General features: G+C 46.0%; 1 protein-coding gene across 2 annotated transcripts in view; it reads left to right on the plus strand.

Moving 5' to 3' along the window:
* Positions 1-27,883, plus strand: part of LOC311246376 (platelet-derived growth factor receptor beta-like) — a 129,760-nt gene that overhangs the window by 95,134 nt on the left and 6,743 nt on the right. For both annotated transcript variants that reach the window (XM_084336537.1, XM_084336538.1), the window contains exons 25-27: positions 460-565; positions 2,437-2,563; positions 19,825-19,975. In XM_084336537.1, the coding sequence (XP_084192663.1) occupies positions 460-565; positions 2,437-2,563; positions 19,825-19,975 (384 nt within the window). The remainder of the gene's footprint in view (positions 1-459; positions 566-2,436; positions 2,564-19,824; positions 19,976-27,883) is intronic.

Here is a 27,883-nt window from a genome sequence, read left to right on the forward strand (position 1 = left end):
TTTTCAAAGGTACCTGTAAGGTATTTGCAATCCCAATATAAACACATGGGTCACTCCATCACTGAAAACTAAACTATTGATTTGATGTTTTTAATGCATTTTGATGTTTTGTTTACTTGCATATTGTTTGTAAGCATTGGTATTTACTGGCATTTGGAATGGTCAGTCATGAAAATTAGAAAAGCGATTTTATTATTATAAATTTTTTTACAAGAAGAAGTCATGAAGAATCAATAAGCATATAGCCAAATGTGCATTGTCAAATGAATTACAAAAGAAACAATCTTTGTAAGATTATCAAGAACAAACTTACCAAATATGATTTTATAGACTTTAGAATAGAATAGAATAGAAATACTTTATTTATCCCGAGGGAAATTCAGCAAGTACCTCCCCCTTTATTCACATAAACTAAATATACACTATATGTATGTCACTTTTTTTTATACTGTATGCCAGATATGAAGTGATTACCAGATGCTGGGAAGAGAAATCTGAATCCAGGCCTCCCTTCTCTTCTCTGATTCTCTCCGTGGGAAACATGCTGACAGACAGCTATAAGAAGGTACCTCTCTTTTCTAATCGAATATAAACTTCATTCTAATCCTTAAAGGGAATTAACAAATCTCTTATTTCTGTGCCCCGGGACGGACTCAATATTTGTGAAAACGCACCACTCTCTCAAACTAGAACAGAACCATCGAAGCTGTGATGCAGGGCCATCCTGCCCACTGGGAAGATCATAGGGCCCCCCTTCCTTAACACATTGAGTGCCAGCAGGGGGCGCATGATTTATCACTTGAATGCCAGCCTTTTTGGACTGATTTTCCGATATTTCATGATTTTCGCTGAGCTATTTCTATATTCTGGCTATGTGTCTAATACGCCCGTCGCTTATCAATGACTTGCTTGCAGTCAACATGTACGAAACGGATTTTTTTTTCATATGTACATTTCCGTTTTATACTGTTTTGAAAAACGGACGTTTTTGGAAATTACTAGAAAAAATAAAAGATTCCGCGGAAATAGCCATTTACTGGAATACACACAACACGTTGTCATTTTCCGGCTGATTTATGAATCGTTTTCAAATAAACACTAGATTATCGATAGTATATGGGTACTTATGCACGCTAGAGAAGCGGGCTGAAAAATCGATTATCTATGACCTGGTCAGCACTAACGTCATATACACACATACACACATAGGGGACACGTTGTGGAATATGTGAAAAAAACATCTGATTACCCCAAGACTGGTAAAATAGATTCCTTACCTCACATCAGATGTTCTGCAAAAATATTATTCCAATTCCTGATCGCCATTCCAAATATCGATCGCATTTATTGATCCACCAATCCAACCTCGAAACACATATCCCACGCTGCTCTGAGGGTCCACAATGAATGCAATCGTCTCGGGTTACATGCCTGAGAAGTAAAATGTGGGTTCCGGGTTTTCCCCCCCCCCATGCATTTCCATTGAGTCCAATCCAATGGGTGCATTACCATCCGGTAGACGATAGGGGGCGGTATTTGCCCTGTTCGAGCTCATAGACAGTCCCAATGATAACGTGAGGCTGGATTGATGAAAAATGAATGGATATCGCTAATAAAAGCAATAACGATTAAATAACAAGATTTCTCATCGTTGGCACTCAACGCATGGCGGCGAACAACGAGATTTGTCGTCGTTGGCACTCAAAGTGTTAAGGGGCCCTCAGCCAATTGGCGTATTCTTTTAAAAGACAGATTTAGTAAAAAAAAAAAAAAAAAAATTCAGTATTTCAGTATGACAAATTAGTACTGAAAGTATTTAATCAAGTCCCTCTTAGTTATTTAATTAGTCATAGGGAGATCAGTCAGCCAATCAGAGGGCCAATCATCATGCCAAACATATTTTTATTTTATTAACTTTGCTCCCATATTCCCAATTTTAGTCATTATGCTAATTCCCTTCCTGTTCATTCCGCTACCTTACTGTTGGTCTGGGGAGGGTGTAGACTACTACATGCCTCCTCCGATACATGTGGAGTCGCCAGCCACTTCTTTTCACCTGACAGCGAGGAGTTTCACTGGGAGAACGTAATGCGTGCAGAGGTTCACGCTACCTCCCCCAGATCCCCTCCCTGCTGAACAGGTGCCCGACCGACCAGTAGGAGTCGCTATTGCAACGACCAGGACTCTTACCCTCTCATTTAGTTGTCATTCCAAGAACTCCTGAATGTGTCATTATCATGACTTGTGAAAACAGAAATATTAATATTGAAAAGAAGAAACATCATAGCATGTTTCAAAACAGTGTTAGAGTAAACATTTTCATTAAAAACCTCAGGGCCTCAGGCAGGACATTTCAAAGTATACAGGTATATGTATAAGTATATGTGGGCTTACGAAGGTCAGGTAGCATATACAGTACTTCCTGTGTTTTCACAGAGGTACAATCAGGCGAGTGAGTTGTTTCAGCGCTGCAGCCACCCTGCCCTGTTCAGGACGAACATCAGACCAGCTGGACAGACAGCCGCCGCTGAGACAGAGGCCGAGATGGACGCCGGAGACGACGGTAAGAAACCTCCCACCAGCGACACGTGAAGCCCAGTGGAACCGTCCATACGAGCCCTTCTTTTGGAACCACATTAAAGGAACACAGCGACATTATGGGAAATGTGCTTACCGTGTTCTCCAGGGCAGTGTTGGGCAAGTTACTCAGGAACTGTAATTAGTTACTTATTACTGATTACTCTTTAAAAAAATAATCAACATTACTTTACAGATTACTTAATTACTTAAAAGTAATTAGTTATGTTTCTAGTTAAGTTACTTTTACTTTTGTTTACCCCCCCCCCTCTGCATATCAAACAGGAAGAAAGACTGTCAGGTTATATTTCGTTATAGCTTACGCTTTGCTCTATTGGAACTATCCCTTTAATCATATCCTAAAATGAAAGCTTTCACCACATGTACACCTGCCACCTGCCTGACCACTCCCACATCCGCTCCTATAAAGCGGGGGTCATGGCCATACAACAGCTCCTTCCCTACTTTCACCACGAAGCCTGTGTCATTTTAAGTTTAGTGTTAAAGTAGTTAGTTAGTAATAGCCTAGTGACAATGCCCCCAAAATGTTGAGATACCCCTACCGGAGGTAGAACAAAACACAAGAATGTTTTTCCTCATCTCTAAGGTCTCCCATATATGAAATGGATTCTTGTATACAAATATTTTACTGCAAAACTTGTTAAATTGATATTGTTATACACCCACAAAGGAAAAAATAACCAAAATATAGCCTGGCCGTATGGGAGTTGAGACATATAAACTCATGTAGATTAATAATACAAGCTCCAAGAGCTTTCAAACTTGACATGCTAGCAGTCAGACAGTTGCTTAACATAATAGAACAACCTGGATGTGAATATCTTTATGCATGTAGGAAATATATACCTATGTACACATGACTCAAACCTCACCTCTGTGCTCTTATTGCTTGATCTCAGTGCAGCCTTTGACACTATCGATCACTCGATTCTTCTAGGTCGGCTTGAGAACCATGTTGGCATTCGGGGTCTCGCACTAGCTTGGTTTAAATCCTATTTAACTGATAGAACACACTGCGTGGTCTATAATGATTTAACATCTGAGACCCTCCCAGTGCAATGTGGTGTCCCACAAGGCTCTGTCCTGGGCCCTTTGCTATTTTCGATTTACATGCTACCCCTCGGCGATATCATACGCAAATTTGGCATAAACTTTCATTTTACGCTGATGACACCCAATTATATATACCTATTAAGCCAAATGATTCCTCCCAACTACAAAACCTTGAGGCCTGCTTGCTTGCCGTCAAAAAATGGATGTCGCAAAACTTTCTACTCCTTAATGCAGATAAAACTGAGATGTTAATTGTTGGCCCCCCAAACCACAGAGGCCTGTTTCAGGACATCTCCCTCAACTTTGATACCTGTCATGTATCCCAGAGCTCCACCATAAAAAACCTCAGAGTCATTTTTGATTCCTCCCTCTCATTTAATGCACATATAAAAAATGTCACCAAAATTGCATTCTTCCATCTTCGTAATATCGCAAAAATACGCCCCATTTTAACTCTGGCTGATGCTGAAACCCTGATTCATGCTTTTGTCTCATCACGTCTGGACTACTGTAATGCACTTTTTTCAGGCTTACCTAATTCAAGCATCAAAAATCTTCAACTCGTGCAAAATGCGGCTGCACGGATACTAACTAGAACTAGAAAATTTGATCACATCACACCAGTTTTGTCCGCCCTACATTGGCTTCCTATCCAAGCCCGCTCTGACTTTAAAGTGCTACTCCTCACCTACAAAATTTTAAATGGGCTTGCACCGCTCTATCTATCTGATCTCATCTCCCGATACTCGCCCGCTCGTGCTCTGCGCTCACAAAATGCGGGGCTTCTATCGACCCCTAGGGTTAAAAAGAAATCCGCCGGCCACAGAGCCTTTGTCTACCGCGCTCCCTACCTGTGGAACAAATTACCTGCCGTCATCAGGGGCGCCTGCTCTGTCGAAGCTTTTAAATCCCTGCTTAAGACTCATCTTTTCTCTCTCTCCTTCAACCTACCTTGATCTCACCTGGTCGGGGACTGACCTTTAGATTAATCTGTGTAGTTTAGTTATGGTACAGGGTACTACATGGTACCACTGGGTAGTTTACTATAGGGTAGTTTAGTTAGGGTACAGGGTACTACATGGTACCACAGAGTACTACTTGGTACTGCATGGCATTACAGGGTACTACATGGCTTACATAGCTCTACATGGCACCACAGGGTACTACATGGCACTACAGGGTACTACAGGATACTACGGGGTACTACATGGCACTATGGGGTACTATAGGGTACTACATGGCACTACGGGGTACTACATGGCACTACAGGGTACTACATGTCTGCTCCTTTGCAGCACCACAAACATGGGAACTCTCTAACTCTTCCCCCCCCCCCCCCCCTCTCCCCCCCCCCCCCCCCCCCTCCCTCCCCCTTCTCTCTGAGTACCCGTCTCCTGGCGCTGACCAAGGTGATGGATGCCTCGGGGTCTTGGCCAAGCTTGTAGTGACTGCTCTACATGCACCTCCGAGGCATTGGATCAGTTATTCACCGCCGTCTGTCCGTGGTCCTGTCAACTGATTAACAGACTGTTAACAGATTAACAGTCAACGCGGTTTCATTGCTGGGTTAAGTACTTCTATTCTATTCACATAATACGCTTACTTCATATATCTACTCCATTCACATATATGCCTACCACGTGTATCTATTGCTATGTCCGCCTACTACAATCTCATGAGCTGTCTAACGCCTGTCCCGTCTCCCTGTCTTCCTATGACTTGCTGTCCTGGAGTGTTGACCGGAGTGTTGGACGTCCCGTGACGAAGGCCGGGAGATTGCGACCCCCTCTGCGTGCCCCCCTGTCTTCGGAGGTCTCGTAGTGGTGACCGGAGTGCCGGATGTCCCGCGATGATGTCGGGGAGTTCGCGACCCTCTCTGCGCCACCCCCCTTCCCCCTGTCTCCGGCTGTCCCTGAGCAACGACCGGAGTGTTGAATGTCCCGTGACTAAGACGGGGAGGACGTGACCCTCTTGCGCCGCCCCTGTGCCTCAAATAGATCCGCTATCAACTCTATCTTTAATCTTTCAAAATGTTCAGTTGCTATCGCTATTAGCTCTATCTTTAATTTTTCAAAATGTACAGTTGCTATTGCATGCACTCATCTGTGTTTCACCACACACATGAGTGCATGCTTACCAACTGTCCGTCTGCAACACTACTATCACCGACATCTAAGAAGGGAGATCCCCCCTTGAACGGCCCTTCTAAGGTTTCTCTCCTCCACATTGCCTGTGGAGCTTTTTTTCCCTATTGTTAGGTTTTAGTGAGTTTTTCCTTACCTTCGCGTGGGGTATGTCTGGGAGTGCTTGCATTCTTTCATTTATTTGCATTCATCTAAAAAATGTTTGGACCCTATGGTGTTCTTGTTCTGTTCTTGACTTATTGTTATGTTGTCTTCTTGACTTGTTTAAAGAAGACCTGTACGGCCCATGGGGACATTAACGTGTGTTGTCGGGCCCTATAAATAAATTTGATTTGATTTGATTTGATTTTACTTAAAATAAGCGGAAATGTAAAAAATGTATATCTATGCAGAATGTTCTCATTTACTTTGTAGTAGCTCTGACATGACAAACACATATGAGGGCTTTTTCGGAAAGGTGTGGTTGTGCTGAATCCAGCAATACCACATGTGTAAATATAGAATGCATGGTCAGGGAGTTACATCAGTAAAAGTATGAGGTGTCCTAAATGAAAGAAAATTAAACATTGACATAATGAAGTCTTCAGTCCAAAGCCCATTATCAGTGGGGAAAAGCATGTTGACAAATGCAATGTTACTGAAAAGTAAAGTCACTTGAGATAATGTTCTGGGCCCTCATTTATCAACGTTGCGTACGCACAGATATGTGCGTAACCCGTGCGTACGATAATTTCTAAGCAAAGTGTGGGACTTATCAATTTGAACGTGAACTTGACTTTGTGCGTATATCTACGCACAGCTCGTAGCATGCGTACCTGACGCCCGGTGGTAGAATATCGATACTGCAGACGGACGGCATATGCGCTCATCAGTTTCATGCATGTTTCAATGTGGAAATAAGCTTCCGTGCATTACTCCCGACACTGGCGCGTGTTCTGTATGAACCGTAATTCATTATAGTTCATTGTGAAATAGCGATAGTAGTGTAATTATTGTCAAACCCTAAATAGCATGTGGAATAGGTATTTCCGAATGAATTCAGCCTGGTTCATAGCGTTATTATAGGAATACTTCTCCGGTGTGCGCTCAGATGTTTTCAGAGATATAGGGCATGTCTATTTGCAGAGAGAGAGAACATAATAATATTAAGTAGAGTTCGCTACCCGAGACACATTCTCCTTGATTTGTACCGCAATTTGAGACCCACATTGGAGCGTGGAGCAAAACGCAGTGTTGGATGTCTAATTTCCCCAACCCCACCAACTATATACAATATCCATATATCAATAACAGGAGGCCAAGAGAGGATTTTACGCCAGGTTACCCAACATCATCGGAGCAATAATATAGACTGTACCCATATAGCTTTCAATGCTCCATCAATAAACAAATCCAGTAATGTGAACGGGATTCCACTTGGTCAATGTACAGATTGTATTTAATTCAATTGTAATGTTATTACTGGGGTATCTAAAACATCACTTAAATGCAGATCAGGGTTATCCACTGAAGCCATAATGACTCTGACCAGAACCACGGGCTCATGACGAGCGCACATAATAGGCATTGTAGAGCGCAGAGTTGGCCTGCTGAGGGTATTACAGTGCTTAATGTCGGGTCAGCTTGTCATTTATTTCTGTCAATGTGCTGGTTCTGTAGCAGGACTGGGTCAGTCAACATCCTTGGCTCCCGGCGCAACGAAGATAGTCTACTGTACACGCTCCCTCCTCCTCAACGGAGTTGTCTGTGAACTTGGCAACTTCATTGGATTTATTTATTCTCTAAAAATATCTATAATCATACGATTAAATATTGTTTAAAATAAAACGCTAAATACTATTATTCTGTGTGTCATGTTTCCAAATAAGATTGTTCACAACGGGAAATGCTGTGTATACGTTCAATTTGTTGGTTGGACCTCGGTGATCAATCTCGCTCTCAGTGAAGTCTCTCAGAGTTCGCTCGGGTTAGACCATTATTTCACATCCCATGGGGGTGTTTCATGACCATATATGGATAATCGGGGGGTTCTGGTATTCAAATACTTAAAACCATGCACAAGCTCCAGCGTAGGATCAAAGTGATATTTATCAAGACAGGTGTGCGTAGGACCTGTGTACGCACGTGTGATAAATCCCGTTTTTTGTGTGCGTGCACACATTCTAAATTCTGTTCTTACGAACGAAAGTAGAATACTTTCTAAGAACTTGTTATGGTTTGACACCGACCCCAAACGCTAACGACACAAGAGAGTTGGATTCAGAGTTGCCAAATACGAGGGCTTGTTTATTTGATAATAGGAATAAGTGAAACAGGGAAAGCAGGTCAACAAGAACAGGTACAATGAACAAGGGGCAAAGTTCTGCTGCTCTGCAGCTTCTCCCGGAAGGGTAGTCTTGGGAAGCAGGAGCAGACCTCTGTACCGCTCTGCAGACTCTCACGGCGGACCTCTCAGATGTTGTGAAAGACCGAGAGAGGGAGAGAGGGAACGGGTCAGTGACAGAGCAGACTTGAAACGAGCTGGAGGACAGGGTGTTATATTCTTCGTGTTAAACAACACAGTGATGTGCAATATTCCAAAAACAGCCCAAGTGAATATCTTCATGTAAACACACAGTGAGCAAAAATCCAAACACCGTCCAAATGTGAAATACTATCTTTGTGTAAACACACAGTGAGCAAAAATCCAAACACAGTCCAAATGTGAAACAATATCTTCGTGTAAATACACAGTGAGCAAAAATCCAAACACAGTCCAAATGTGAAATAATATCTTCGTGTCAATACACAGTGGGAGGTGGAAGATCCCCAAAATATTATTCCAAAAAAGGAAAGAGCAAAAACGATAATGGCTGGGTGAGTGACTGTCTGACAAAAAGGTGGTAGACTTCAGTGTAAAGGTTTACACACGAAAATCGGAAATAGGTCAAGACAGTCAATCTAGAAAAACTCACCCAGACGAGCTGCGTAAAGGAACAGGAACAACAGTGATGTGCAATATTCCAAAAACAGCCCAAGTGAATATCTTCATGTAAACACACAGTGAGCAAAAATCCAAACACCGTCCAAATGTGAAATACTATCTTCGTGTAAACACACAGTGAGCAAAAATCCAAACACAGTCCAAATGTGAAACAATATCTTCGTGTAAATACACAGTGAGCAAAAATCCAAACACAGTCCAAATGTGAAATAATATCTTCGTGTCAATACACAGTGGGAGGTGGAAGATCCCCAAAATATTATTCCAAAAAAGGAAAGAGCAAAAACGATAATGGCTGGGTGAGTGACTGTCTGACAAAAAGGTGGTAGACTTCAGTGTAAAGGTTTACACACGAAAATCGGAAATAGGTCAAGACAGTCAATCTAGAAAAACTCACCCAGACGAGCTGCGTAAAGGAACAGGAACAACAGTGGAGGCGAGCGCGCGCCACGGAGCAGGTATCCAAGCGAAGGCTTCTAGGAATTCCTGGAGAATAGCACAGTGAAACAGAAGCAACGGGGAAAAACCACCAGCGACAAATCAAGACGAACCAACAACTTAGGGTGGGGAAAACGGGGTATAAATAATGAGGGATCGATTGATTGAAAGGCAGTGACAGCTGGGGAATGTGATTGAAAAGCGTGGGGAAGTGAGGGAACCAATCAGCGACGTCTCAGATGACGTCAGCGGGGAGAAACGTGTGAACGAGGGAATTGAAATACTTGACAGAAAAAATGAATGAAAACAAAGCGAGGGTGGTTAAAGGAACAGAACGAGTGAGAAGGCAAGGACAGAAACCTCACAGTACCCCCCCCTCCACGGGAGCCGCCCGGCGACCAGGCCGACCCGGCTCGTCAGGATGGGCCCGATGGAAGTCGGTGATCAAGCCGGGATCCACGATGAGCTGCCGGGAGACCCAGCTACGCTCCTCAGGGCCGTAACCCTCCCAGTCCACCAGGTATTGGAATCCCCGGCCCCGCCGACGAACGCCCATCAACCGGCGGACCTGCCACTGGGGGTGACCATCCACTAGCACAGGAGGCGGTGGATCAGGAGCCGGAGGCATAAGGGGACTGAGGGAGACGGGCTTAACCCGGGAGACATGGAACACGGGGTGGATGTGCATGGATGCAGGAAGCCTCAGGCGCAGGGCCGCCGGACTGAGTACCTTCAGGACCTCGAAAGGACCGACGAAGCGAGGGTTGAGCTTCTTGGCCGAGGACCGTAGCGGGAGGTCCTTCGCGGAGAGCCACACCCTCTGCCCAGGGCGGTAAGTCGGCGCGGGAACCCGGCGCCGGTCAGCACCACGACAGGCGCGCTCAGATGTCCGGAGCAGCGCGGTCCTGGTGATCTCCCAAACGCGACGGCAGCGGTCGAGGTGGACCTGCACGGAGGGAACTGCCACTTCCGTCTCCAGTGCGGGAAAAAGAGGGGGCTGGTAGCCCAGGGAGGCCTCAAAAGGGGAGAGGCCGGTGGCGGAACTGACCATTGAGTTGATCGAGTATTCAACCCAGGGAAGGAAACGACTCCAGGATGCCGGCCTCTCGGCTGCCACACACCGAAGAGCAGACTCCACGCTCTGGTTCATCCTCTCCGTCTGCCCGTTTGTCTGGGGATGGTAGCCAGAGGAGAGACTGACCGTTGCCCCCAATCCCTTGCAGAAAGCCCGCCATACCTGGGAGGTGAACTGGGGCCCCCGGTCAGAGACGATGTCCTGGGGAAAGCCGTGAAGGCGGAACACGTGGTGCGTCAGGAGGTCCGCCGTCTCGGCTGCTGAGGGAAGCTTGGAGAGGGCCACGAGGTGGACCCCCTTGCTGAATCGATCCACCACGGTCAGAAGGCAGGTGTTCCCCTGGGAGGAGGGTAGACCAGTGACGAAGTCGAGCGCCACATGTGACCACGGACGGCTTGGAACGGGAAGTGGCTGCAAGAGCCCGGAGGGTGCCTGGTGAGAGGCCTTGCTGCGGGCACAGACCGCGCAGGCCAAAACGAACTCCTTGACGTCGTTCCGCATGGTGGGCCACCAGAAACGACGAGCCAGGAAGGAGAACGTGCGATGGACGCCTGGGTGGCAGGCGAACCGGCTGGTATGGCCCCACAGCAGTACCTGGGACCGGACAGAGTCAGGGACGAAGAGACGGCTCCTAGGGACATTGCTTGGGGCACGTTGGAAGCGTAGGGCACGCCTCACCACACCCTCGATGCCCAAGGTGATGGCTCCAACCACTCGGGCCTCCGGGATGATGGGAGATGGGTCCTCAGAGGGTGGAGCCCCCTTGGAGTGCATCCGGGACAGGGAGTCGGCCTTCGTGTTGCGGGAACCGGGGCGGAAGGTCAGCGAGAAGTCGAACCGACTGAGGAAACTGGCCCATCTCGCCTGCCGACCGTTGAGGCGCCTGGAAGCGCGGATGAACGTTAGGTTCTTGTGGTCCGTCCAGATGGTAAAAGGCTCCTCGGCACCCTCTAGCCAATGACGCCACTCCTCCAGAGCAGCCACGACCGCCAGTAGCTCCCGATTGCCGGTGTCGTAGTTCCTCTCGGCGGGGAGGAAGCGACGCGAGTAGAAGGCGCAAGGATGTACCTTCTGGTCGGAAGGAGAACGCTGAGATAGGACAGCGCCCAGGCCAGAATCCGAAGCGTCCACCTCCACGATGAACTGTCTCTTGGGGTCAGGGTGGAGCAGGATAGGAGCGGAAGTGAACCTTCTCTTGAGGGAGCGGAACGCAGCGCGTGCCGCTGGGGACCAGTCGAACGGCAGAGCGGGGGAGGTCAGCTTGGTAAGAGGCTCCGCCACTTGGCTGTAGTTCCGGATGAACCTTCGGTAGAAGTTTGCGAACCCGAGGAAACTCTGTAGCTCCTTCCGAGTGGTGGGTTCCGGCCAATCCTCCACAGCCTGGATCTTGCGAGGATCCGCTCGGGTCAAGCCCTTCTCCACGATGAAGCCCAGGTAGTCGACGGAGTTGGAGTGGAAACGGCACTTCTCCGCCTTGACGAAGAGCCGATTGTGGAGGAGGCGCTCCAGCACCCGGCGGACATGCAGGATGTGTTCCTCGAGGGTCCTGGAAAAGATAAGAATGTCGTCCAGGTACACCACCACGAACACCTCCAGCATGTCACGGAGGACATCGTTCATGAGTGCCTGGAATACCGCCGGGGCGTTGGTGAGGCCGAACGGCATCACAAGGTACTCATAGTGGCCCCTGGGGGTCTTGAAGGCGGTCTTCCATTCATCGCCCTCACGGATACGGACAAGATGATAGGCACTTCGGAGATCCAGCTTGGTGAAGAACGAGGCCTGGGTCAGTGGCTCGAAGGTGGAGCTCATGAGAGGTAGGGGGTATTTATTCTTGATGGTGATCTCGTTGAGCTGACGATAGTCGATGCAGGGTCGCAGGTCCCCATCCTTCTTACCAACAAAGAAGAACCCGGCCGCCACCGGGGAGGAGGAAGGCCGAATGAGTCCTGCTTCCAATGACTCAGAGATGTAGAGATCCATCGCCTTCTTCTCCGGGACAGTCAGACTGTAGAGGCGGCTGCCGGGAAGGGGAGCCCCTTGGCGGAGGTCGATGGCGCAGTCATAGGGGCGGTGAGGTGGAAGGGACTGAGCCCTGGTCTTACTGAATACCTCCATGAGGTCGTGGTACTCGGGAGGAATGGACGAGGGATCCGGGGGCAACTCACCAGCCGGTCTCCGGGGCGGGGGACAAGACGCCGCCTGTAGACAGCGGGCGTGACAGGAGGAGCTCCAGCCCCTGATGGTACCGGAGGCCCAGGCGATGTGGGGCTCGTGCAGCGCGAGCCAGGGCCTACCCAGGACCACCGGGACAAGGGGGGATTGGGTAATGAGGAACTGGATCCTCTCTACGTGGTTCCCAGCAATGGTCAGCAAGACTGGGCCGGTCCGTTGAGAGATGTCGGCCAGGCGGTGTTGGTCCAACGAAAAGATCTCCAAGGGCCTCACAAGGGCCTCAAGAGGTATGTTGGCTTGGGTGGCAAACTCGAAGTCGAGGAAGTTCTCGTCTGCCCCAGAGTCGATGAGGGCCTCCACCGTGGCACGTTGGTCCCCCCAGGCCAGGGTGACGCTCAACAGATGGTCAGGTGGTGCGCGGCGCTGGGAATGGGAAAAACGGCTCACCAGGATCTCCCGGGGTCTTGGTGAGCCCGATCTTTTGGCCGGATAGGGCAGTCGGCGATACGGTGTCCCGCACCTCCGCAGTAGAGGCAGAGACCGGACCTGAGCCTTGCCTGATGCTCCGCCTGGCTCAGATGAGAGCGTCCCAGCTGCATGGGTTCCTCCTCGCGCACCGGACGGGGAAGCCTGTTACCATCAGTAGTGTTGGGGACGGGGCGTCCAGGAGTCCGGGGTGTTTCAGGAGGTGACAGTCGGGTCCTCTCGCGCCTTCTCTCCAGGAGGCGTCCGTCAATACGGATGACAAGGCTAAAAAGCTCCTCGAGGGAGTCGGGCACCTCCCTGGTAGCGAGCTGGTCCCGGACTGCGTCACTGAGCCCCCTTATGAAGGTTAGGCGAAGAGCAGGTTCGTTCCATCCACTCTCCACCGCCGCCAGTCGAAACTCCATGACATAGTCCGTCACCCTGCTGCTCCCTTGTCGGAAGGTCCCCAACCGGGCTCCAGGGTCCAGACCTCGGGCTGGACGGTGGAACACTCTGCGGAGCTCCGCCACGAAGTCTGGGTAGGAGAACAAAAAATCTGCTTCCATTGCCCAGGAGGAAGTGACCCACTGGGCAGCATGGCCTGAAAGTAGGTTGGTTATATAAGCCACTCGGGACCCCTGAGCAGAAAAACGGCTTGGTTGATGACGGAAAACCAACTCACATTGCATGATGAATGTGGCACATTCCTCGGGATTACCGTCGAACAGCCGTGGGACGGAGAGAAGGGGTTCCCGAGGTGCGAGATCTGCTGGGGCTGCGGGGAATGTTCCTGAAGGGTGTGAGAGATGAAAAGTATTAACGGCGTCGCCCAGCGAGTTAAGCTGGGCGAGAATCTCGGACTGTTGTCCCGCCATAGCGGCCATTGAACCCTGCATAGGCAGGACCTGGTCCCTGAGGTTCTGCACCGCAGCCGCAGCCCGCTCAAGTTGGAGACCGTGATCCCTGGTCAACTCGACTTGAATTGCAAGTGCGGTTCTGACCCCCTCTGTGTCGGCTGGGGTCGTCATGGTTGGTTCGTAATGTTATGGTTTGACACCGACCCCAAACGCTAACGACACAAGAGAGTTGGATTCAGAGTTGCCAAATACGAGGGCTTGTTTATTTGATAATAGGAATAAGTGAAACAGGGAAAGCAGGTCAACAAGAACAGGTACAATGAACAAGGGGCAAAGTTCTGCTGCTCTGCAGCTTCTCCCGGAAGGGTAGTCTTGGGAAGCAGGAGCAGACCTCTGTACCGCTCTGCAGACTCTCACGGCGGACCTCTCAGATGTTGTGAAAGACCGAGAGAGGGAGAGAGGGAACGGGTCAGTGACAGAGCAGACTTGAAACGAGCTGGAGGACAGGGTGTTATATTCTTCGTGTTAAACAACACAGTGATGTGCAATATTCCAAAAACAGCCCAAGTGAATATCTTCATGTAAACACACAGTGAGCAAAAATCCAAACACCGTCCAAATGTGAAATACTATCTTCGTGTAAACACACAGTGAGCAAAAATCCAAACACAGTCCAAATGTGAAACAATATCTTCGTGTAAATACACAGTGAGCAAAAATCCAAACACAGTCCAAATGTGAAATAATATCTTCGTGTCAATACACAGTGGGAGGTGGAAGATCCCCAAAATATTATTCCAAAAAAGGAAAGAGCAAAAACGATAATGGCTGGGTGAGTGACTGTCTGACAAAAAGGTGGTAGACTTCAGTGTAAAGGTTTACACACGAAAATCGGAAATAGGTCAAGACAGTCAATCTAGAAAAACTCACCCAGACGAGCTGCGTAAAGGAACAGGAACAACAGTGGAGGCGAGCGCGCGCCACGGAGCAGGTATCCAAGCGAAGGCTTCTAGGAATTCCTGGAGAATAGCACAGTGAAACAGAAGCAACGGGGAAAAACCACCAGCGACAAATCAAGACGAACCAACAACTTAGGGTGGGGAAAACGGGGTATAAATAATGAGGGATCGATTGATTGAAAGGCAGTGACAGCTGGGGAATGTGATTGAAAAGCGTGGGGAAGTGAGGGAACCAATCAGCGACGTCTCAGATGACGTCAGCGGGGAGAAACGTGTGAACGAGGGAATTGAAATACTTGACAGAAAAAATGAATGAAAACAAAGCGAGGGTGGTTAAAGGAACAGAACGAGTGAGAAGGCAAGGACAGAAACCTCACAGAACTGTTGATAAATGAGGGCCCTGGGTCTATAATGTTAATATATTTATGATACATTTAATAAATTATACATTTCATATGATACATTTTATGATACTTCATGTGAAAACAAAGATCCAATTGAATCAGGTTGAAATAGAAATAGAACACCTTTATTTCAATCTACTGCGTTCTGAGCCCCCTGCTGTATTCACTGTACACACATGACTGTGTGGCCAGGTTCAGCTCCAACTCCATAGTGAAGTTTGCGGACGACACGTGGTGGTGGGGCTGATCTATAACAATGACGAGATGGCCTATCGGGAGGAGGTTGATGAACTGGCATGCTGGTGCCGGGATAACAGCCTACTCCTGAACATTGGTAAAACCAAGGAGCTGATCGTGGATTTTAGGAGAATACAGCAGGTGACACACGCCACTGCGGATAAATGGGGCTATCGTGGACAGGGTGAGCAGTTTCAAGTACCTGGGAGTTCACATCACAGAGGACCTGACATGGTCAACACACATAGATTCTGTGGTGAAAAAGGCGAAACAGCGCCTCTATCACCTGAGACAGTTAAGGAAGTTCAGGTGCAAATCCAGAGCCTGCAGAATAATTAAAGACCCCCACCACCCCAACAACAGCCTGTTTAAGCTGCTGCGGTCAGGCAAGCGCCTACGTACACACGCTACGAGCATAGAGAGACTCCGTCTCAGCTTCTTCCCCCAGGCCATCTGAATACTGAACTCTCCACTCACAAGTACACATGAACACACACACACACACACACACACACACACACACACACACACACACACACACACACACACACACACACACACACACACACACACACACAGACACACACAGACACATGCTGCAACCACTTTATACAATCACTTTAAGAATGAAGAATATAAAAGTCACTTTAAGGAAAGAACAGATGTGGTTCTTGTATAGTATAGTTTAGATATAGTAAGTAAACCATAACGACGGAGTTAAAATTGTATATTGTATAATAGTGTACATAGGAACCAGTGCCTTCTCAGGTTGTCTTGACATGTCTATTTTTATCATGCACATCTTATGTCTTACCTGTTTTTTTTTCTATGTCTATTTTATTATTGTATTATTGCACAATCGATGCGGGCATGACCACCCGCATTTCACTGTATGCCCTGGTATGTATGTGACAAATAAACCTCTTGATTCTTGATTCTAGCAACACATCACCGTCACTCATCCACATTATCATCAGTGACAGAATGGATCATATTTGGGCAGTCAGGGAAAGAGCAAGAGTAAAACTCAGTGCAAGTCAAGCCCACTGAAAGACATTGGCATTTGCTGGCATCATTGCAGCTTCCATCTTTACAGTACAGGTGGGTGATGTCTCGAACTTCCTTAGGTGCCGGTGCTTTCTGGAACATCACATGTTCAATGGTCCCATCTTCTCTGAGCCTCCACCCTCTACCAACTGGGTTCCAGATAAGAGGCTTGGCCAGATGGCTGTGACGCCACACTGCTGTTTGGTACAAGGCTCTCAACACATGTTGATGGAAGGCATCTTCTGTTGGGGTAGATTTGCAGCTGATGAATCTGTGGTAGATGCTAGTGTACCTCAGCTCATCCAGGTTGGTGCAAGGAGGTCCATTCTCCATTTTCTTTTGGCCATACAGGAGGAGGGCATACTTTCTTGCCACAGGAAAAGCCTCCTCTAGGCTTTCAGACAGTCTAAAGTTGGCAATTTATTTTAACTCACTCAGATGGGTCTTCAGTCTTGTGAATGCAGTTGTCTTCCCAATTCTGTACAAGCTGCTTGTGATACAACCCCGCTTATGTAGAGGAGCGGATGTGGGTGTGGTCAGGCGGATGGGTGTGTACATGTGGAGAAAAATTTTTCATTGTTAGATTGGATAAAGGGATAGTTGCACTAGAGAGCAGAGCGTAAGCTATACGATAATATAACATAAAAACTGTGTTTTTTATGCGGTCGGCTGGGAAGGGGATTTTTGTCTCTACAGAGCGCCAGTGCACTAGGTTAGACTTGAGGACTCTCGTACATCTCCGGGGGGAGATGACGGAGTAGATCAAACATTGGCAGGGGGGTTTCACGCCTGTTGGGTGGGCCACCAAGAGCAGTGCGTTCGCGTACTGACCGTCTTGGTGGCGCCCTCTGTGATGTTTAGGATCGAGACGCGTACCTACCCCCCTCTTAGGACTGGGGGCGGCGGTGTGACTAGGGCACGGGACTGGTCTTGGTCGCGCCGGACCGGATCAGTTTAACCCGTTGTCCGCCGGGGCACAGACAGGTTCTGGTTCCCAGAGGGACTCTGTGCTTTTCCGGGGGGAAAATGCCAGGTTGGGCCGGACTTCACAGGGGTTGATGTCATGAATGTGTGTGTCATATACATGTCACCTTGAGTTGCCCTTAACAGTGGCATGCATTGGTCCAATGTTAAGGGGTTGGTCCTTCTCCATTTGTTTCACCCCTCCCTCCCTGTTAACCAGGGATGGGAGGGGGCTGTCGGGGAGGCTGCTTCTGTCAACTCCTCTTTTTTTTTTGGATCCACTTTTTCTCCTACTTTTCTATATTTTCTCCCATCCCAATTTCGTATCATCCAATTCAACCCTCCCCTGTCACCAACGCTGTGTCTTGCCTCCCACAAGCCGGCTGCAATGTGGACTAAGTCATACATACTGTAGCACAAGTCCCCTCCGGTACTTGAGGTAACAGCAGTCGCATCTTTTCACCTGCGCAGCTCGATCTCTCAGTGGCGAGGAGTAACGCGTGGGAGGCTCACGCTGCCCCGACACTTCCTGATTCTACTGCGCAGGCGCACCAACCGACCTGTAGGAGTCGCTGTCCACAACGCCCGATCCCCACCCTTCAGTTTCCCTCCCCGTAATACGGCCAATGTGTATTACTGTGGACGACCAGCTAAACTGAAAGCAAATGTGGAGCGCTGGGCTCGAACAGGCGAGCCCAGCGTCACCAGATTTCGTGGCGAGCGCCTTGCCCACTACGCCACGTAGCCGCCCCTTCTGTCAACTCCTCTATGCATCCCTGTGTAGGTCCCGGTCCTCCAGGCCCAGGTCTGGCTTTGCCCTCATTAACCTGTTGGCCTGGGTTAACCCTTTTTAAACCTGTAACACTTGAACTGCATTGTATAGCCTGTGTATACGCGCAGTTATGTTTCTGGGGTTTCTTAGTGGGTTAAGGGAGCAACCACCTCCTGTTATAAAAAACATAGGGGGGTGTTTGCTCCCTGGTGTGTTGGTAGCAGAGTCGACTCTCGGGTTGAGCCCGGTTAAGACCCTGGCTGCTCGAGAGTATGCCCCCGCATCTTCATGACGTCTGCCAATTGTGTCAAACTCTTTCTCTGAACTTCGACCCGCGAGATTATTAATTTGGCGGGGTCGGGGTTCGTGGAGATTGTGACATGGTGCTCAGCATACCGAAACACCCCTTTTGCCGGGATGCTGTTCTTACAGTACATCCCTTAGGCGCCTGTCTAGTCCACAGTGCTCCGGGCGCAGGTCGAGTTCTGCTCTTGGGACCTGTCGGCCTGGATTGAGGGATCAACCTCCTTGGAGGGTTGTCTCCCGGCGTGCTGTCTAGTGGTGTGCCTAGGGGAGAAGGGCCTTCACCTGGTTTAGCCCCTGTCCGATACGCTGGCGATGTGGGGGGTGGTGTCACCAGTGACCGTCTGGTGGGGTCTCGAGGCCGCGGCGTCATTGACCTCACCACGCCACTTTTTTTCCGCGTCCTGCTGCTACGGTCTTGCCACAGGGTTTTTTATTTTTTTTTACCCCGTCCTCGCGATGTTGGGGGCTGTGACAGTTTATTTTTGCTCACGTCCGTTCCCTGGTGGCATGTGGGATGCGCGTCTGGGTAGTCGCGGGCCCTTCTAAAAAAAGGTAAGTCCCACGGTCTGCTCGCCCTGTGCGTTGAGGCGCTTCGCACAGTCAGGGTCGGATCTCCCTCCTGTCCCTCGCTAGGGGGGGCGGGGGGGCCCGGACCCTCCCCGGTTCTGATGGTTGTAGGGGACCTCTGCGGCTGCATCTGTCGGGCTTACGCTCTGCTCAGCTCTTGTGTTCCAATAGAGCAAAGCGTAAGCTATAATGAAATATAACGAAGGTTATCTTATAACCCTAGTTATATGAGTAACAGCGAGCGCTTTGCTCTGACTCACTGAGGACCCCACGGTCTTCCATTTCGGCGGTGAAAGACTGGGGAAGGAGCTGTAGTATGGCCATGACCCCACTTTATAGGAGCGGATGTGGGAGTGGTCAGGCAGGTGGCAGGTGTACACGTGGTGAAAGCTTTCATTTTAGGATATGATTAAAGGGATAGTTCCAATAGAGCAAAGCGCTCGCTATTACTCATATAACTAGGGTTATAAGATAACTTTCGTTTTAAACTGTGTGGGTATCAAATAGGAAGAAAGACTGTCAGGTTTTAAACTGTGTGGGTATCAAACAGGAAGAAAGACTGTCAGGTTTTAAACTGTGTGGGTATCAAATAGGAAGAAAGACTGTCATGTTTTAAACTGTGTGGGTATCAAACAGGAAGAAAGACTGTCCAGTTTTAAACTGTGTGGGTATCAAATAGGAAGAAAGACTGTCAGGTTTTAAACTGTGTGGGTATCAAACAGGAAGAAAGAAAAACAATAAAAATACATTGTAAAGTTGAGTTGTAATATGATCTCTGCAGGAAGCAGCGGTCCTGAAGAGAGCCTCCGGCAGACAGAGACAGAGATGGAGGAGGCGGGTCCCTCCAGTAGCACCTACATCATCCCCATCACGGACATCACCATAGAAACCAGTGGCCAGGTGCTGGACACAGCCACTCAGGAAACAGAGAGGTAGGTTAGAGGCGCTTTGCTCACTGCTTTGTACAGTGCACTGATGTACAGTGACAATAAATGAAAATAATTTATACAAATAAGGTTATATATTATATAATGATATCTAACATCAATTCATCATTCATCAATTCACCACCTAACTGTAAAGCCATTGGCTCAGAAGTGGGTGGGGGTGTTTGAAGTTATGGTCCGTACATGACTCTGACCGGTGTCGGTACCAGATGTGTACCTGGCAGATGAGTTCGGGGTCCTTTCTTCACTTGAGTCGCATAGCAAATGTCAGTGTTTATTTTATTTAACCTTTATTTAACCAGAAAAGTCTCATTGAGATAAAAAAAAATATTTTACAAGAGCGTATAAGTGTAGCGTAGATAGGCAACAGCACCTTATCACGCTGTACCAAAAAGAATTGGCTGTATATGGCCTCACTGCGATTGTAGCAGTGTAGGTCAAGCTAAATCACTTTAGCATGCTAGCTAACCTTAGCATGCTAGCTAAACGTAGCAAGCTAGCGAAAAAGCACAACACTGGGGCCATTTTCTCAAAGTATAGGAGTTTATTTGCGTATGTGAACCCTTGTGCTAGTTTAACACAAACTCCTATCTATCACAAAAGTGATAAAGCCAAACAGTGTTTTCTTCTCATATACCGTTAATTCCATTCGTTCCACCATTTCACATCAGCTAGTTCAGTCACTCAATGACAGATTTGATGCTATCGTCATGAGGCCATTTACAGCCAATGATCTTTGATGCAGCATGATAAACGTATATGATGTTTGCTATGTGACTTAACTGAAGAATGAATACATATATCATATACATATCCGGTACCTACACTGGCAGGGAAACCATCTCAGTTAAACACAGCTGAGTTGTGTGTGTGGCTAGGTATGCCAAGATGACTAACGTTAGCTAGCTTTGCTGTCAAGCTAATCTGCTTCTTTCTAGGCTAGGTGGGAAATGGTTGTAGTTGACATATTTTATTTTAAATATGATGATAGATTAATGTTATCATTTTGAAGAGCAAATACGATATACACATTATCATTTTTGCTGATAATGTTAGCAATCAGAAGAAACCAATTTTCAGTATCAACACATTCTCTAACCCACGAGATCACCATAAAATGCCACTTGTGGGAGGTAAATTGTAAAAAAAAAAGTTTAATAAAAATAACATAATAATAATAACAACAGTAGTATTACTCATATTCCTACTATATTACTACTACTACTACTACTACTACTACTACTACTACTACTACTACTACTACTACTACTACTACTACTACTACTACTACTACTACTACTACTACTACTACTACTACTACTACTACTAATAATAATAATAATAATAAACATACTTATAATGCACCACATCCATTTCTACTTCTAAGAGATTTAAGAGAGCATTAGTGTCCCCTTCAGTGTATCATTATTGATTTCACTGGGAAATTATGGAAGTTAATTCAAATAAAATACTTGTCATTGACCGATTTGAAAGATATTCAGGTCCTTGGCCTGCTGTCAGACAGACAGACAGACAGACAGACCTACCGACCGACCCACAGGAGTGATTGCAATATAAAAAATAAACAACAATACTACTACTACTACTACTACTACTACTACTACTAGTAATAATAAATAACAATACTGCTACTACAACAGTACTACTAATAATAATATATGATATACCGGTATCCATGTGTTCCATTACTGAATAAACAAAATGTCCTAGTTGTTGCACTTGGCAACACTGGAACTTGTCATCATTTTTACCTAAAAAGTTGTTCATGAACCTAAACCTCACGTCCCAGCCTAACCTAACAAAGAGATGAATAATAATTTTTTATGATCACCTAGTGTGTGGGAAGAAAACGAGGCCCCAGAAGGCTGTGTGAAGGTAGAAAGCAACATAATAGTTCCTGTTGCACTTTGACGTTTACATACAGTATGTACTCTACCAAGACATACTTCTCTTCTAGAGAGGCTTGTTAGGGTTCACACTACAGTACCTCAACAAGATTTGTTTTGGATTCATGATAATGTGAGACAATGGTACAATGGTACTATGAGTCATTTCCCTCCTAAAATGACACAATATAGCTTTCATTAACAGCTGACTCTGTTCTCCACGCATGTAGAAAATGTACTTTGTTTTGTCACAACCACGAGACCAAGCTAAAGCCTTGTCAAATGTTAAAGCAGACATTATTATGTATCTTTTCAACAATGATTTCTTTTCAAGCACCTCGTTCTTCCCTTGTATTGATTGTTTTTGGTGGTTGTAGCAACGTGACACATTCTTCCCTGCCTGGCTATGCCACGCCCACGAGTAAAACTGATTTACAAACCATCACATAGCAACCGTCGTACAAAAAAAATCTGCCTCTTATCGATTAATCAAAACTAATTCATCCAATTGTGACATCATCAAGGGGAAGCAAATCTGAACAGCTTGTTAATCTGAAGACTTCAAACTCTGGAGTACATTTGGTAAAAAATGCTAAATGGTGCATTTATATAGTACTTTTATCCAAAGCGCTTTACAATTTTTTGTTCCTCACATTCACCCATTCACACACGGGACAGCGGAGGCAACGACACTTCGACCCGCTGCCTGGGAGGAGCGGGAATCAAACCGGGAACCTTCCGATTAAATGGTAAAATGGTAGATTGTGCATTTATATAGCACTTTTTTCCAAAGCGCTTTACAATTTGTTCCTCACATTTTTACCCATTCACTCACACATTCAGAGGCAACCATGCAAGGTGCCAACCTGCTCATCGGGAGCAGTTAGGGGTTAAGTGTCAGGGACACTTTGACACACGCTGCCCGGGAGGAGCGGGAATCGAACCGGGAACCTCTGGATTACCAGATGACTGCTCTACCTCCTGAGCCACTGTCACCCCCATTACCCGACAAATCCAAACAAAGACTTAAGACTTAGCCCATTTTTCCATATGACCACTTTAACATTCGAGAGAGATAGTTTCTGATTCTGCATGCCACCCTCCTGCAAAAACAACGTTTCCGTACATTGAGACAGATGGCCCTGCATTGCGCCATATTTGTAGGTCTTCCATTGCATCAGACATGCAGTGGTATTGCGCCACAACCTCACAATGCAGACTAAGGACAGTTGGGCAACAAGATAAACTGGGATAAACTGCTCTGAGTCACGTCCTCTCTTCTCCCTCTGGACTGGAACAGCCAGCGCAGCATAGTTAGTTGTGATTTTTGGAAACCCCTTTTCAGCACAATCCATGCTGTTCCTCGTATTAGCTCCTGCTAGTTAGCCAAGAACCAATGCAAAGTCAACAGGGTCACGTTCCTGTCTGTATACAAGCTGACTGAATAATAATCTAATCCTAACTAACCTTACTGCCATTCACATGTCCTAATAAACTAACCTACGACTCAACACTTTGATGAACATTGTTACTCAGCTGATAGAGTTGTGCCTTCCTGATGACTTGTCGTACAGAACTTGTAAGTCGCTTTGGATAAAAGCGTCAGCTAAATGACTAAATGTTATGTAAATGACTGAAGGTCATTGAAATTTACTCCACAGTACACAAAGTAGTTCCAGAAACCTGAGCTATCTCTTTAACAACAACAACAACAATAATTATAATGATGATAATAATAATAATAATAATAATAATATTACTACTACTATTACTACTACTACTACTACTACTACTACTACTACTACTACTACTACTACTACTACTACTACTACTACTACTACTACTACTACTACTACTACTACTACTATTACTACTACTATTACTTATACTACTACTACTACTACTACTACTACTACTACTACTACTACTACTACTACTACTACTACTACTACTACTACTAAGATTTGTTTATTAACTCATTCCCGGCCAACAGCGCCCTCTGCTGATAGCCCTTTCCGTGCCAGCGCTTTAGTCAATGGGAGGACGGGGATATTTGCGCTTAAACTATATCTTAAATGATGGCTATGGGTCTAATACACCCATCGCTTATCAATGACTTGCTTGCAGTCAACATGTACGGATTGTTTTTTCATCAGTACATTTCCGTTTTATACCGTTTTAAATATGAGTATAGTTTTGGAGATTTCTAGTAATTCCAGAGAAATCCACGATAATAGCCCTTTACTGGAATACACACAACACGTTGTCATTTTCCGGCTGATTTATGAATCGTTTTCAAATAAACGCTAAATTATCGATAGTATATGGGTACTTATGCACGCTAGAGAAGCGGGCTGAAAAATCGATTATCTATGACCTGGTCAGCACTAACGTCATATACACACATAGGGGACACGTTGTGGAATATGTGAAAAAAACATCTGATTACCCCAAGACTGGTAAAATAGAGTCCTTACCTCACATCAGATGTTCTGCAAAAAGATGAATCCAATTCCTGATCGCCATTCCAAATATTGATCGCGTTTATTGATCCAACGTTATAGTCCAAAACACATAATCGACGCTGCTCCCTGCCTCCCCAGTCAATGTGGTAACACGATACTGCTTGCCCGAGAAGGGAAACCCTGGACCGGAGCTTTTTTCCTGATGCACAGTCCCAGCCAATCCAATCCAATGATGTGCAATACCATCCGGTAGACGATAGGCGGCGGTATTTGCCCTTTGCGAGCTCAGACCCATTCCCAATGATAACGCCAGGCTGGATGGATGAAAAATGAATGGATATCGCTAATAAAAGAAATAACGATTAAAACCTGACTATACTCGTGATTGGCACGGAAGCGATGGCGAGTTAACCCGACTATACCCGTGGTTGGCCCGGAATGAGTTAAGGACAATGCAAATTAATGAACATCATTTACATGAGTGTATGCATAGCATCACAGCATGATAAGGACGTAAATATGCCGGGAATAGCACAGGGCTAATTTCCACCCGTAGTCCTAACATAAAACAAACACAAAACGGACCTTACAACGTTTATTCATAAAAACTGACATCACTGACATGACCACACTAACATGACATTCAGTCAGTACAACTAGACTACTACTACTACTACAACAGTACAACTACTACTACTACTACTACTACTACTACTACTACTACTACTACTACTACTACTACTACTACTACTACTACTACTACTACTACTACTACTACTACTATCACTACTACTACTACTATTATTATTATTATTATTAATTATTATTATTATTATTATTATTATTATTATTATTATTATTATTATTATTATTATTATTATTATTATTATTATTATTATTATTATTATTATTATTGTAACTGAGGGGTACAATTCCCTGACTGTATTGATAAGTATGGTATCATTAAACCACTACCGCTTTATGTACTTTAATTACTGGCCATACAGTACACGATATATGAATATGATGAACACTTCCCACAATGAAATCGGTTCCAGTCAAAGGTATAATCAAGTATTTAATGGAGCAAAAGGTACATAGGATACTTTACATTATTCTTTGAATGCACTTGTAAGGCAAAGGAATATGCGTAGGCAAATCAATAATGAATGTCCATTCTCTGGTTACGCAGGAGGTAATTATACAACCTGAATCTTAAGGAATTATATCTATGGTACACTAGTAATATAGCGGGAGATACTGGAATGGGTTCCCCTGGTTGTAAGCCAGCGGGGGGGGTAGAAGATCTGTCGGTAGTAGGACGTCTGGTCAACGATGACTAGGGAGACTTCAGGTACAGAAGCCGGTGCAGTAGCCTCTTGATCCACAGACGAATACAGCTTGGTTCTCTTGTAGACTGTAGCTCCACAGTGAAGAAAGCTAGTCGGCCTCAGGCTCTCTGGGCGCCGACTCGACTTGACTCATCGCGGGGTAAATCCAACACGTGCAGGCGTCGGCGATTATCCGCTCCATAAATCACAGGACCAAAGCAAATATATTCCAGCCGCAAAGGGCTATGTAGTCGTCGGGTAGATTAATCCAGTGTACATGTCCATACGGTTCTCGTCTAGGTCTCCTCGGGTGAAAGCGCCATGCGGTCGGCCCAGCCTGGATAAGAACTCTAGCTAATATGAGGAAGCGTTGGAGATGCTGGTCACTGTAGAACTTTAACCGCACGATACACTATACACAAATAGACTATTAATGACTCAATAGAAATATGTCGCACTCGACGGTATAGCGCCAAACTCTGACAATTCAGTTACTAATTCGCACGCGGTCTCAATGCTCTATTCTGGGGCCAAACAGGCCATACTTCACCGCACGTTGTATCGTGGGTGAGGCTTCAACTTATCGGTAACATACTAAAGGACGAAGGGGTAAGGAGGTAAGGGGCTTCTATATTCACCTGCGCCGTATTTATACGCACGGTGAACAAACTAGTTCCAATCTCATTTCTGTCGCGTATCCCTGGGCAAGGCCGGGCATGTCCAGACACATCTTGACGGTGACTTTGAACCTGGCTCCGGAGGCCGGTCCCTGGCGCCGGTGGACCGCTGTCCAATAGGAGAATGAACTATTATGGTCTGGGCTAAAGGGGTATTCCGTGTATATGTACAAGGAATATACAGGGGATATCAAACGATATACAAATACTATGCAATATATATCAATAAATAAATATATATATTCGGTTTAATCTGATCCTTTGTAACAATTATTATTATTATTATTATTATTATTATTATTATTATTATTATTATTATTATTATTATTATTATTACTACTACTACTATTACTAAAAAACACAAAATACAATAATAAATCTGAAATAAAAGTAAAATAGTAATACAAATAATTTTAAACCTATAAACTAAGAAGAAATATCTACCAGGAAAATAGGACATTTACATAGTTGGATATTTGTATTTTTAAGAGACAAATAGAAAAAAACTGTGTTGGCAATTTTTCACGATGTTTGCAGAGCTGTGTGTGTGTTCTGTATTATAGCTGTGGAGACAATGGTGTGGCTCATTTGTAGTCCAACATGGAAAAGAGAGTTTGTTTCTACACACTGTAGTTTGTAGTTTATTACACGCTAAACATTGCACATTTCCAAGATAATCCAGTTTTTCCATAGATCGCGAGATAAAACGTGTTATGTGCAATAAGCCCGAATCGTTCTGGTTGATTCCCTGAAACCCCAAATACTCCCAAATCAAAGGTATATAACATGTACATATGTACCTTCACATTTGTACATCATCAAGGGGGGGGGGGGGGGGGTATGCTTACCCCGAAAATCCGATCGTTAGAAAAAGCCTTGTTTATGACCGGTAAAGTAAGCCACGAAAGCCAGTAAGTAATGTTTCACGATTACTCGCGATTACTCGTTTATATGTAATAATTACACGTGTTTACGGGACACTAGGTTTTGAGGCGAGCAGATCTGCTAGCGATTGCTTTGGAAGAGCTCCTCCCCCACAGAGCGAGCCTCAATAGTCCGGTGCATTCATTGACTCTCCTGTTGCCTTTTTATCCGAGTTCAAAAGGTAGGCGATACTGCCACCTGGTAATATTCGACCGGCATTGCAATTCCAACTTATACAAATGAGCCAGGGACGGCTATAATAGCCGGATGATCATTTAGAACGGGGATCAGAGGAAAAAGATCAAAGGTTCAAAACCTGACTTTTCTCGGTTTGGCGCTCAACCGCTGGCGAGATAACCTGACTTTTTTCGTGATTGGCGCAGAATGAGTTAAGGGGAATTGGTTTAATGAAGATTTTTCTTAAAGTTTAATGTTTTGGATGACCATGTGCCTCCTTTATGTCCTGAGTCCAGGTTATATATGAGACCTGTATCCAAAAGCAATGTATCAGGTCAGTCAGCCAACCAGTCAGCCAACCAGTCAGCCAACCAGTCAGCCAGTCAGTCAGTCAGTCAGTCAGTCAGTCAGT

This window comes from Notolepis coatsorum, assembly GCF_963971535.1.
Source record: "Notolepis coatsorum genome assembly, chromosome: 19".
NCBI lineage: Eukaryota > Metazoa > Chordata > Actinopteri > Aulopiformes > Paralepididae > Notolepis > Notolepis coatsorum.